Source organism: Schistocerca serialis, chromosome 1 (genome assembly GCF_023864345.2).
Source record: "Schistocerca serialis cubense isolate TAMUIC-IGC-003099 chromosome 1, iqSchSeri2.2, whole genome shotgun sequence".
NCBI lineage: Eukaryota > Metazoa > Arthropoda > Insecta > Orthoptera > Acrididae > Schistocerca > Schistocerca serialis.
In genome coordinates this window covers 496139144-496152127 of record NC_064638.1, presented here as the reverse complement: position 1 = coordinate 496152127, position 12984 = coordinate 496139144, and the positions used below count along the sequence as shown (strand labels likewise).

General features: G+C 43.7%; 1 protein-coding gene across 1 annotated transcript in view; it reads left to right on the top strand.

Moving 5' to 3' along the window:
- LOC126473985 (potassium voltage-gated channel subfamily H member 8) overlaps positions 1-12984 on the top strand; it is a 493833-nt gene that overhangs the window by 318081 nt on the left and 162768 nt on the right. The window contains exon 8 of the mRNA XM_050101374.1: positions 8919-9098. Within this exon, the coding sequence (XP_049957331.1) occupies positions 8919-9098 (180 nt within the window). The remainder of the gene's footprint in view (positions 1-8918; positions 9099-12984) is intronic.

The window sequence follows — 12984 nt, the reverse complement described above, 5'->3', positions numbered from 1 at the left end:
AAACGTACACACATTTGAAATAGTTTTCCTAAGCCGCACCTAACACTCCAGAAGCTAGCATACAAAAATCATAGCTGACCCTGTCTCTATGTCTTGTAGAAAACGAAAATCTATCTTACTATCATAGGCCTGCTCTCGTTGCGTATAACGACGGAGCATAGCATCAGAGCAGTCTTGGCGGTGTTTGCACTGTAATAGCTAACTCTGGCCGTAATGCGTCTAATTTTAGTTCATTTGTCGGATTCCTCTGCGAAAAGTTTCAGCCTCAACAGTAACTTGCATTATATCTCTGTATTCATCTTTTCAAGTGCTTTCGGATACCGCTAAGAAAAGTGTGTCATTCTATTTTAAAAATCACTTTTGTTTCAATATCTGGATCGGTACAAGAGTTAAGACTCTTTATTACATACCAGATTATGTGCCCCTTGGCCTATTTTGATTGGTCGGAAACCTATTTTCGATATCTCGATCCAGTCACGAAATAAAAGGGGTGTTACGTCTTGCGTGACTCACCTTGTATACTAGTGCGTAGTGATATTATTGCTTCACACTATTTGTCACACATGATGAGTGACGTGAAACATAGTCCCCCGCTGTTAGGGACCTCTGCAGCCGCTGTTGCCCGTGAACTCCCTTCGACTGGGTGTGCACGCTGCCTCCTCCACCCTCTGTTGCTGGAGGGAAGCAGGGCTGCGACTTGGGGTCATAAAGGTTTAATTGAACTTTGCAATAGATCACCTTTCCAAATTATTTCTCAAGAACTTCAACTACCTGTACTAATCTCTGACACTCTTTGATATACGGATCTTATCATACATAACAGGATTTGTATCAAAGACGGTCTCAATAAAAGGGTAAGTTGTCAATACATACACAAAAGCTTAAAGTATACACTGATCCACATATTTCCTAGAGGCGACGATGCAAAGCACTGCGTCGGTGTTGGCTATTATTACGTAGACACATCCTCAGAATTTCCAATGGCAACACGTGGCTCTCCCTCCAACTACCAGTTGCCATGGAGCATAGTATTAGAGTACCACATCTTTAAAGCAGAACCAATATCTGTCCGAGGTTCTAATTCCTTGGAACGGAAGTAATTCACCCTTGCATCCACACAGGCTTGTATAAGGCCCGATGACTAACGAACGACTAGTTCTTTCTTCTGATTTGGAACGTTGACTTCCCAACCTCCGCTTCTCTTTTGGCACGCTTCTGCCTCCCTAACACAGAAGAACTCCAGCTTTTCCTGTTATATCCTGTACATGGACCACGAAACTACATAATATTCCAGTTTACAAAACACGTAGAGAAAATATCTGGACAACAAGTTAACATAGATATTAACAAAGTATACACAAAATACAGGTGAAAAATTATTTATAAAAAATTGAAATTACTAGTGACTTGATGTGTTCGTGTTACAATGACAACAGATGTCTGAAAACGGAAACAACTGTCAGTGATACAATGTATTTGCATTACAAACTTTGTTCTTCAAGCAAATTAAGATAAATTTTCACCAGGCGCTAAGAAGAGCAGAGACACTGTTGTTAATAAGCCGTGCCCTAAACCATATATATCTTTTCCTGGAAATACACGTTTTACGCTGTGGGACTAAACTATTATCATAAATATTGTCCCAATAAAAATGCACAACTTAACTTTTGAATAAAATACTTCGGTATATTGAAATGATAACAGATATTTTCGTTTTTATTTCACCAGTTAGCTAATCACTGTATGTGTAAATCAATGTCTGAAAAACGTCCGCCAAAACTTTGCTGATGAACTCTTTCTCTTTTTACATAAATTTTAATATTGTTTTCACACGTTCCTATATCGATTTTCCTAATGCACTCAGTTTGGTTTGTTCTAAAAAACACGTGATTTCCTGGCACTCAGAAGGCGTCATACCGCAACATACTAGTGGCATATTTTGCCTCCATGGGGTATTGAAGTGTTACGCGAGGAATCTCATCGCTATAAATTCGGCAGTTACCCTTGTTGACGTAGCTGTCCAGTTAGAAATGCTATTCCTCCCAAAACTGCCATTCACAGCTTATTTCCCATCACCCAATCGACGAATTCAGGCCGTTCCAAATTGTCGTTTGTCAGCAGTTGTTTCGTCAGTTGGACATGGCAGTGGTTTAGTTGAAAATTTTTGTTTGAATTCGCTGCATGCTACTCTTCGACAGATTAAGTTCTTATGATAGACGACCAGTCGAGGCTCGGGTATTTCTGCCTTTGCCCGAGTAATCAAGCCCGCCACGAATTCCTCTTTTGTGCCAATCCTTCATCTCAGAGTAACGCTTGTAGCCCACATCCTCAAATATTTTCTGGACCTATTCCAATCTCTGTCTGTCCGCACAGTTTTTATCCTCTACAGATCTCTTTAATATCAAAGAAGTTATTCTCTGATGTCCTAACAGATGTCATATCATCTTGTCCCTTCTTCTCGTCAGTGTTTTCCATATGTTCCGTTCCTCACCGATTATGCGGAGAGCTTCAGTCCTTCCCTTATCAGTCCTTCTAATTTTCAACATTATTCTGTAGCGCCACATCTCAAATGCTTCGAATCTTTTCTGTTCCGGTTTTCCCACAGTCCATGTTTCACCACCTGTGCACCTAATGGACATTCTCAGTAATTTCTTCCTCAAATTAAGAACTATATTAGCTTTCATTTGATACTAATAGGCTTCTTTTGGCCAGTAATTTCCTTTTCGCTAGTGCTATGCTACTTTTTGTGTCCCCCTCGCTGTGTCTGCCATGAGCTTTTCTGCTGCCTAGGTAGCAGAATTCGTTAACTTTGACCACTCCGTGACTCCGAATTCTGATGATAAGTTTCTCGTTGTTCTAGTACATGCTACTTCTCCTTACTTTCTCCTTTTTTCTGTTTATTCTGAACACATACTCTGTACTCATTAGACTGTTTATTCGATTCAATACATCCTGTAATGATTTCTGATTGTCACTTTTAACAGCAATGTCATCAGCTAATCTTATCGATGATATCCTTTCACTTAGAATTTTAATCCCGCTCTTATATGTTTATTTTATTTGCGTCGTTGCTTCTTCGATATATAGATACAACAGTAGGAACGATGGACTATATCCCTGTCTTAAAGCCTCTTCAATCCAAGTACTTCGTTCTTTGTCGCCCGTTATTATTATTGCCTCTTGGCTCTTGTACATAATGTGTATTACCCGTCACTCCCTATAGCTTGACCCTATTTGTGTAGTAATTTCAAATATCTTCCACCATTTTACATTGCTGACGGCTTTTTCCAAGTCGACAAATTCTCTCATTTATTGAGGTCATTAACGTAAGCACTTTCCTCAAATTCTTAAAGTATTCGTCGGATTGTCAACGAATCGGGAACGTAGCTCAGACCGAAAACTGTACGCAATTTCCAAAGTTTTCCAGAATTTCTAACAAATTTTAAAGATGAGAATGTATTATTCAGCGGTAAATCGATTCACTTTTACAAACTCTAACATTTTCTAGATGACATCTGAGTGATATCAAGCGTTGTCATCGCAACGAAAATGGCGCGTAATTTAAAGTGTGCATTATTATTGGAACACCCTATAACCTGAGGAAATGTTACCTGCCCTCTATATTACAATTTTTCTGCACTTGGTGAAAGTTCTTGGATTTTCCGTGCAGTAGGAAAGCTAACGCTCGACCGCCGACACCGTCGCTCGCGCAGGAGCTGCGGGAAAAAAGTTTGCAGGTTCTTCAAAGACCTGTGACCGGCAATGCTTTCTTTCCTTCCGTTATGGTGGCCCCTTTTAGCATATCCTTGAGAAAGAGGTCCGCCCATAGCTGGAGGCTTGATGCATTAAGTGCTCACTTCCAACAGCTTCTTTTGAAGTCGGAAACGAGTTCCTCTTCCTCCCTTTGAAGGAAGCCTGCGGTCGACGTTCTTTTGCCATCCTCTGTGCCCTCACTACGTCAACGTGCGGGTACCACTTCCATTTTAAGCGTTTGTGGATACGTTCCAGTTTTCTTCTAAAGCGTACCTAAACATACCCATCTCTTCTTGAATTACTTCACATTTTCAGATGACGAACCGAGGGGATTTTATTTTAAAATAAATAAAAAGATAGCAAACTACGGGTATTACTTTCTTACATATGATGCCCTACCGTAAACAGACGTTACTCACTTACCTATTCCACTATACAATTTCCCGAATCACACTGATGAACGGCAGCTTTTGTCATTAGTTTCTTCGGTGGTACGGACGTTCTGAAAATCACACCCGTCCTCTTTTTCAGCTTCTCGGCATCACTGGCTGTACAATGAGGGCTAATCATCCACAGGAGATGGGTAGACACACACACACACACACACACACACACAGACAGAGAGAGAGAGAGAGAGAGAGAGAGAGAGAGAGAGAGAGAGAGTTGTTTCTGTTTTACCGGCCGGAGTGGCCGAGCGGTTCTAGGCGCTACAGTCTGGAACCGCGCGACCGCTACGGTCGCAGGTTCGAATCCTGCTTCGGGCATGGATGTGTGTGATGTCCTTAGGTTAGTTAGGTTTAAGTAGTTCTAAGTTCTAGGGGACTGATGACCTCAGATGTTTAGTCCCATAGTGCTCAGAGCCATTTGAATCATTTGTTTCTGTTTTCGAAGTTTTGACTCTTGAATTCCTTCGTTGTAACATAGGTGACGCCCGTTTACTTTTTGTTTTAATTTCTGTGAGAAGTCTATGCGGCATCTCGCTTACGTCACTATTCATCACATGTACTTGCGACCGTGATATGTTCTTACCGCATGACTCATATTCTGTGATGAACAGTGAGAGCAGGCGAGATGGCGCATACACCTCTCACAGAAATGAAAACAAATAATTAATGGGTGTGACCTGTATTACAACGAAGGAATTCAAAAGTCAAAACTTCCAAAACAGAACGCCAGTAGCGTAATATGTGGTATCAGTGTAGAACAAATAGGAGGTACGTACGTCTGGAAGGTCCCTTCGTTACACGTCGCTGTTGCAAACTGACACTCCGCCGCGACACATACACAAATTTGAATAAAGTGAACAGGCACCTCAATGACCGGACGGAAAGTTCGTAATTCTGTGGGGAAAAAAAGAAAAAAATTTGAGTTAGTGCGATTTGAACCCGGATCTCCCCCTTCGCAGGCCAACACCATGGCCACACGAGCTCTACACCACCGTTTTCTGTTTCTGTCTTTCTTCTTTTTTCCAGAGTCCAGTACACCTTCTTCCTGTTTTCATGCTTGATCTATGTCCAGTTTTTGATGAGCTATCGACTAAATCTGAGGATGATACAATGGGGAGTTTCCCTTGTAGGGAACGACGCACAGTACTCACATCAACAAAATGGCCATAAACTGCTTTCATTCTCCGATGAACCTCCTCTGGGGTAACACCTTCCGCTTTCAAGAATTCAATGACTGCACGTTTCTTAAATCACACTGACTGACCGTCTGCGCAGGGTTCCATACTTTACACAGTAACAATACAACCTTTCAATGCTAAGGCTTCCCGCCAACTTGGGCTGTAGAGAAGAGGATACGGAACAAGTCAGTACCTGCCGCATACCAATGCTGCCAACTGTTGAAGAGTTACGAAGGTGGAGGCATTGCTTTTCAGTGAACCCTCGTACACCCTCAACGAGAAAAAAACGATTCACCACGAAGGAATTGTCCGAAAGGGATGGAAATTGGTAGATGTGATGTGCAGGGACAGGCAAACAAATGATTACAATTTCAGAAAATGTAATCATTTATTCAAGAGGAACAGCGTCACAAACTGAACAAGTTAATAAAACGTTGGTCCACCTTTCGTCATTATGCAACCAGTTATTAGGCTTGGCATTGATTGATAGAATTGTTGAATGTCGTCCTGGCGAATATCGTGCCAAATTCTGTCCAACTGGCGTGTTGCATCATCAAAATCCCGAGTGTGTTGGAGGACACTGCTCATAATACTCGAAACGTTCCCAACAGAGCAGAGATCCGGCGGACTTGCTGGCCAAGTTAGGATTTGGCAGGCGTGAAGACAAGCAGTAGAAACCCTCGCCGTGTGCGGGTAGCCGTTATCTTGCTGGCTTGCCATGAAGGGCAACAAAAAGGGGGCGTGGAATATCATTGACGTAACGCTGAACTGTAAGAGTGCCGCGGGTCCTGTTATGAAAGTAAATGGCACGCCACATCATCTCTCCGTTTGGCGAGCGACAGTCAGGTTGATTATCCCATCGCTGTGCTGGGTGTCTCCGGACATGTCTTTGGCCTGGTATTTCATTGACTGTAGGAGGATTGTCTCAGTGATGAGACCGGTTTTTAATTGAGCCTCGATGACCAGCGAAGACGTATCTGAAGCCACCATAGACAGTGGTTGAATACCAGCTGAGTGTCCTCCCTCCCCTGCTACCCTCATACAGCCTAACAACTAGGCTTGATGGTCTGAGGTGCCATTTCTTTTTAAAGTAGGCCCATTTAGTCGTCACCCGCATGACTCTTACAGCGTCGCGCTACGCCTAAGATATATTACGCCAAATTTTGTTGACTCTCATGGTAATCCATTCTCGGCTTACATTTCAGCAAAATAATGCCCACCTGCAGACGACGAGAGTTTCTACTGCTTGTATTCGCGCTTGCCAACCATACCTTGGTTAGCAAGATCACCGATCTTCCCCAATTGAGAATGTTGGAAGCGTTATGGGCAGGGTGCTCCAACCAACTCGGGATTTTGACGATCCAGTGTGCCAGTTGGACAAAATTTGGTATGATACCCCCAACAAAACTGACAGTCAATGCCAAGCCGCACAAATTCTTGCATAAGGGCCAGATGTGGACGAAAGCGTTATTGACGTGCTCAGTTTCTGAAGTTCTTTCTCTTGACTAAATCATCCAATTTTTCTCAAATTGTATTCATTTATTTGTCCCTCCATGCAAATCACATCTACCGATTCCCGGCCCATTCTCATAATTCCTTCGTGGTGCGTCGGTTCTTTTTTTTCCTTCCTTTTTTTTGTCTTTGAGTCTACATTTACCGCGCCTTGAGACAAGACGTTCAATGCCTTCATGCAAAAATGTTTGCGGTTGCCTACGAAATCATGACTGTACCCATCATGCTTCTCTTCGGTTGGTTGGTTGATTTGGCGGGAGGGGACCAAATAGGGAGATCATCGGTCCTTTCTAAGGAACCATCCCAGTATTTGTCTAAAGCGTTTTAGGGACATCACAGGAAATCTAAATCAGGATGGCCGGACGCGGGTTTGAACCGTTGTCCTCCCGAATGAGAGGTGCATCTCATCGTCCGAAGCAAATCTATGGCAGCGACTGTCTTTCTTCAGGACTCCAAAAATCTGCTTATCACATGGGGCGATATATGGACTGTATGGAGGATGTGTAACGACTGCCCAGCGAACTTCCACAGTGTAGCCGCAACAATTAGCATGCCAGCTCCGGGAAACTTGATGACCTTTTTCTTTGACTTCAATGGCGCGCTACTTATTGACAACCTGGAACACGGCACCACAATTAACACACAGTGGTATGTGGCCAATTTGCAAAAACCTAAGTGCGCCATCGAGTGCAAGCACCCAGGAATTTTGAAGGACAATATAATTCTGTTGCAGAATAATGCAAATCCACATGTTGCAAGGTTGCTTCGATTACGCTGCAGAACTTCCATACAGTCCTGATCTGTCCCCAGGCGATTTACATATTTTTGGTGTCCTGCAGAAAGACATTCGCGGTCGTCGATTTGCTTCGGACGAAGAGCTGCACGCCTGTTGCAATCACGGTTCCGTAGGCAACCACAAACATTTTCCAAGAAGGCTATTGTGTTCGTAGAAGAGCCAACACTGTGTTACGACTGGAGGCCGAAATGCACGCGTTTTAGCTCACGCAGGCTGGCGTGAGGAGGGAAGAACTATATTGACTGAGGTCTGAAACATGACAAGGAATTAGAATTCAGAAAGCGGACGTAATTAGTTTGATACTTAACTTTAGTCCATTAATGATGAACGTCGCTCTTGACGGTACATGATTCACAATATTATCTGTTCAGAAGACATAGTAACTGAATATGGCGCCTTGCTAGGTCGTAGCAAATGACGTAGCTGAAGGCTATGTTAAACTGTCGTCTCTGCAAATGAGAGCGTATGTAGACAGTGAACCATCGCTAGCAAAGTCTGCTGTACAACTGGGGTGAGAGCTAGGGAGTCTCTCTAGACCTGCCGTGAGGCGGCGCTCGGTCTGCAATCACTGATAGTGGCGACAGGCGGGTCCGACGTATACTAACGGACCGCGGCCGATTTAAAGGCTACCACATAGAAAGTTGGTGTCTGGCGGTGACACCACAGAGGCACTGACGGTCTTGTTCCACAGTGGGAAAAACGGTTATGGCAATGACTTTTGAAATAATAAAAAAATTACTTACTTTTTTTCTACGTTTTATGTATCATTCGGTTGCTTCTTAAATGTTTACAAGTTCTTAGTGGAATATGCAAACCGTGCTAGGAGCCACTGTGCACGTCCGCATCATTCTTTACACCACTGTGCATAAGGCTCGGAACACGTCTTCGGGAGGAGAAGGAGCAGTCCTGATCTCACCCAAATATTCTAAATCAGATTTTCCTTTGTTTTTCTTAATCATAGAATACGTCCTTCAATAATATCATAACTAGTTCGATCCGCCATATTTGTCCGTTTATAAAGGCTTCAAAGAAGACAGAAAACTATAACCTTGCACATCTTCGCATATTCACTCAAAATCTTCTGTTATTTTGATGTGGCTGACCTATTTCTTGCACTAAGTAGCTGCCAGTGTTCTTGGACGCGCGACTGCTCCGTACTGACAAAAAATACATGATGCTTCGTGCGTATTAAGAGCGTCGCGTGACAAAGCATTGTTCTGCGTCTGTCCGCAGGCTGGATCCACACAATGGCGGAGCGGCTGAAGGTGCCGGTGACCAACATCTCGCACTCCGAGTCGTACATCACGGCGCTCTACTTCACGTGCTCCAGCCTCACCAGCGTCGGCTTCGGCAATGTATCCGCCAACACCAGCGTCGAGAAGATCTTCAGCATATGCACCATGCTCGTAGGAGGTATGCTGTCAGCAATCACTGCCTGCCATGTATTCAGTCCGTACACGTACGAATACTTCGTGTAATTAAATGACAACGGACAAGTTGTGCTGGAAAAGGTTCTGTGAACGGAATTACAAAACAAGCAAAATAAAAGATATAACCAAAATACTTATATTCCTCTCCAAATTACTTATTATGCGCAGTACACTTTTAGAAAAGTGTATAAAGTAGATGAGACCTGACTGTGATGGTTTCTTTTGAAAATAATCGTTTCGGTATCCTCCTTTTCTGGATGTCTGTCGAAATGAGATACAGAGGGTTGTGCTTTAAAGTCGTGATTATTACCTACTCTAATTCAGATACACCTTCGTAACATCAAGTCTCATCTGTTGCAGAGATGGACAATATTTAATCTAACTATTAAAATAAGAGTTACTGAGTCTTAAGTATCACGCAGATAAAATGCTCTGCAATGTTTAAGAACTACCTACATAAAGTAACGAAATATATTAACTGCTCGGTGGAAATGAATGAAAGTTGCGTATTGCCAGACGTCTCCTAGTGGTGCACAGAGAGTTGGACGTCATACGGCGTGAGGTCAGTGTGAACACTGTCCGCCCCCGGTAGCTGAGTGATGCCGGCACGGAAGCTCAGCATGTTCGGTCAGAGGGCTGCGTGCTTTCTCTAACAACAAAACTGAGTCAGGGAATCAACGATCAACTTGAACGCATGTCTTGTGACGTCCGCCCAGACCAAACGCAACGAACTATATCGAACAAAATGTAAAGAAAAAAAAAAATTGGTCAGCGCGACAGACTGTCAGTCCTAAGGGCCCGGGTTCGATTCGCGGCTGGTCGGAGATTTTCTCCGCTTAGGAACTGGGTGTTGTGTTGTCCTAATCATCATCATTCCATCACCATCGACGCGCAAGTCGCCGAAATGGCATCAAATAGAAAGACTTGCACCAGGCGAGTGGTCTACCCGACGGGAGGGCCCTCGTCACACGCTTTTTTTTGTTTTTTTTTTTTTTTTTTTTTTTGTTTGAATACTGCTCTAAGTGGGGCTGCGCCCGCGATAAGAGGCAGCTGAAGGAATGGCGAAAGACAGAGTGAGTCAATCAACGAGCAGTTGCGGAGCAGCGTGGTGGTGTTCTTCATTACAAAACGGTCCGGAAACAACATCTGGATAACGTCACATGGGGAAGAATCATTGGGGAAATGGAAGAAGGCGAAGTGTAACGATTATAGCCCAGGTGTTGCTCATAGCACTGTTTCCATGTCAGACAGCGAATACAATTGCAACCACATTTAAGAGGAGTGCAAACGACGCAATCTCGGGATCCTTAGTAACACGGTGACTGCATTGGGATGGTTCTTTGCCTGACGACCAGTTCGTGGTTTTCCATTGACACCTGCACATCAGCGGCACCGTTTGCGATGGTGCCAAGATCATAGGGACCACACCGACTCACTGGTCAGCGTTATTGTGACACTGTACCCCTTCCCCGACGGCGTCTTTTCAGGGGTGCATTCGACCCTGACTTTATTTTTATGGATGACAGTGGGCGCCCACGTCGAACAAACCAGGTGAAGCAGCATTTCAGACGATAGGATATTCGGCGAATGAACTGGCCTGCCCGTTTTCCCGACGTAATCCCCATAGAGCACATGTGGGATGAGCTAGGGAGACGTATTGCGGCATGTCCACATGTACCAATGACCTTTCGCTAGATGTTAACCCTCACCACAAGAACCTTTTATCAACATCGTGACCGAGCACGTTGCACAGCACGCATTTCTGTCGGTTGTGATCACACACCCTACTAACAACCAGATCCCGGCTGCTGTGATGTCCAGGGGACCATCATAAGTCGCGGTGACTGAGTTGCAGTTATTGTCTTTCACTAAATGTGTCACACCTATACATCTCACTGACTATCTTCTTCAATCACCTTCTGTATCACACTGTAACAGTTCTTACAACGTATGGACCAAGTTTCATCGTGCTATGTTGCTCGGCTCTGCCAAAGCAAACTAAAGTTACTTTCATGCTTAACTTTTGATCAACAGTGTAATATGTTCCGAGGAGGAACTCTGAGCTCTGTAACATTTTTAATTGGGTAGGACTCACTAACAGAAAAGCGAGCCTGCGGCATTCATCTCACTTCTGGATGATAACCAGAAAAGTTTTCAATTTTATTAAAATTCTTTTATTCTTGCTGATAAAATTTCAGTAATTTTAAACAACCTAAGACCATTCGTGCCTTGTCACTGCAATAGGTATGCTCAGACTTCCAGCTCGCAACACAGTAGTTCTACTTCCGCACAAGTGTTCTGAAAAACACTGTAAAGTTGTTCCTGGCAGAAGGTACTTGGTAAGGTGCCTTATGTCAATGCTTCTTCTCGTTCCATTCGTGAATGGGGCGAGGGAAGAATGACTGCTTTAATGCCTTAGTGAGCGCTAAAATCAGTCTCATTTGATCTCCACGATACCCACGAGAGCGATACGTAAGGATCTGAAGAATATTATAGATGGTTCAAATGGCTCTGAGCACTATGGGACTCTACTTCTGAGGTCATCAGTCCCCTAGAAGTTAGAACTACTTAAACCTAACTAACCTAAGGACATCACACACATCCATGCCCGAGACAGGATTCGAACCTGCGACTGTAGCGGTCGCACGGTTCCAGACTGTAGTGCCTAGAACCGCTCGGCCACTAATATTCTAGATTCCTCAATACTGTTTTCTGACATTTTCTACGTAGGCTTTCGCTGAATAATTTTTCGCCTGTCCTCGAGACTCTGCCAGATCAAATTTTCAACATTTCCGCGATGCTCTCTCCTGATTCAAACAAACCTGCCCCCATTTGTGCACCCTTTCTTTGTATACGTTCGATATCCCCTGTTAGCCTTGTTTGGTATGGGTCCCACACACTACAAAAATATTGGTAGAGTTGACACACAAGTGATTTGTAAGCAGTCTCCTTTGTAAACTGCATTTCCCTACTATACTGAAACGACAGAAATTAAAGTTGAGCCGGACGCTGTGGCCGAGTTGTTCTAGGCGCTTCAGTTCGGAACCGCGCGACTGCTACGGTCGCAGGTTCGAATCCTGCCTCGGGCATGGATGTGTGTGATGTCCTTAGGTTAGTTATGTTTAAGTAGTTCTAAGTTCTAGGGGGCTGATGAGCTCAGATGTTAAGTCCGATAGTGCTCAGAGCCATTTGAACCATTTGAATTAAAGTTGCATGCGAGATTGTTTGGGCAAGACTCAGTATCAAGGGTGGACATAAAATTGCAATTGGATCCTTCTATCGACCAACAGGTTAACTTCCTGATTTAACGGCAAATCTTAGAGAAAATCTCAGTTCGCTCGTACATAAGTCCCCCAATCATACTGTAAGCATCGAAGGAGACTTTAAACATCCAACGATCGATTGGGATAATTATATTTTTGTTAGTGGTGGGCGTGTAAAGACCTCCTGTGAAACATTGCTGAAAGTCTTCTCTGAAAATTAATTAGAACAGATGCTTCTCTGAAAATTAATTAGAACAGATGGTTCGGAGCCCCACTAATGATGAAAATACAGGATGAAGAAAAATTTCAGCACTTAGAGGTCGGCACGCGATTCCTCATCCAGATTCAAGACAAATGTTTACCTAGCAAAATCATGTCCGATTCACTTTGAAAACAAATGTATGGAAAAGAGGAGCTAGCAACACTGTCACATCTGGCAGTGCACCAAGGTGTACAGAGGAAGGTGTGTCACATCCCACTACCGTACCAGCCGTCACGATTCACTTAGTAGACTGCAGTAACATCAGTCCCAAATCCAGCATGGAGCTATTGTTCGAATCCTCATCGGGTTCCAATTCCGTTTTCTAGACGTCCGTAGATTTGGAA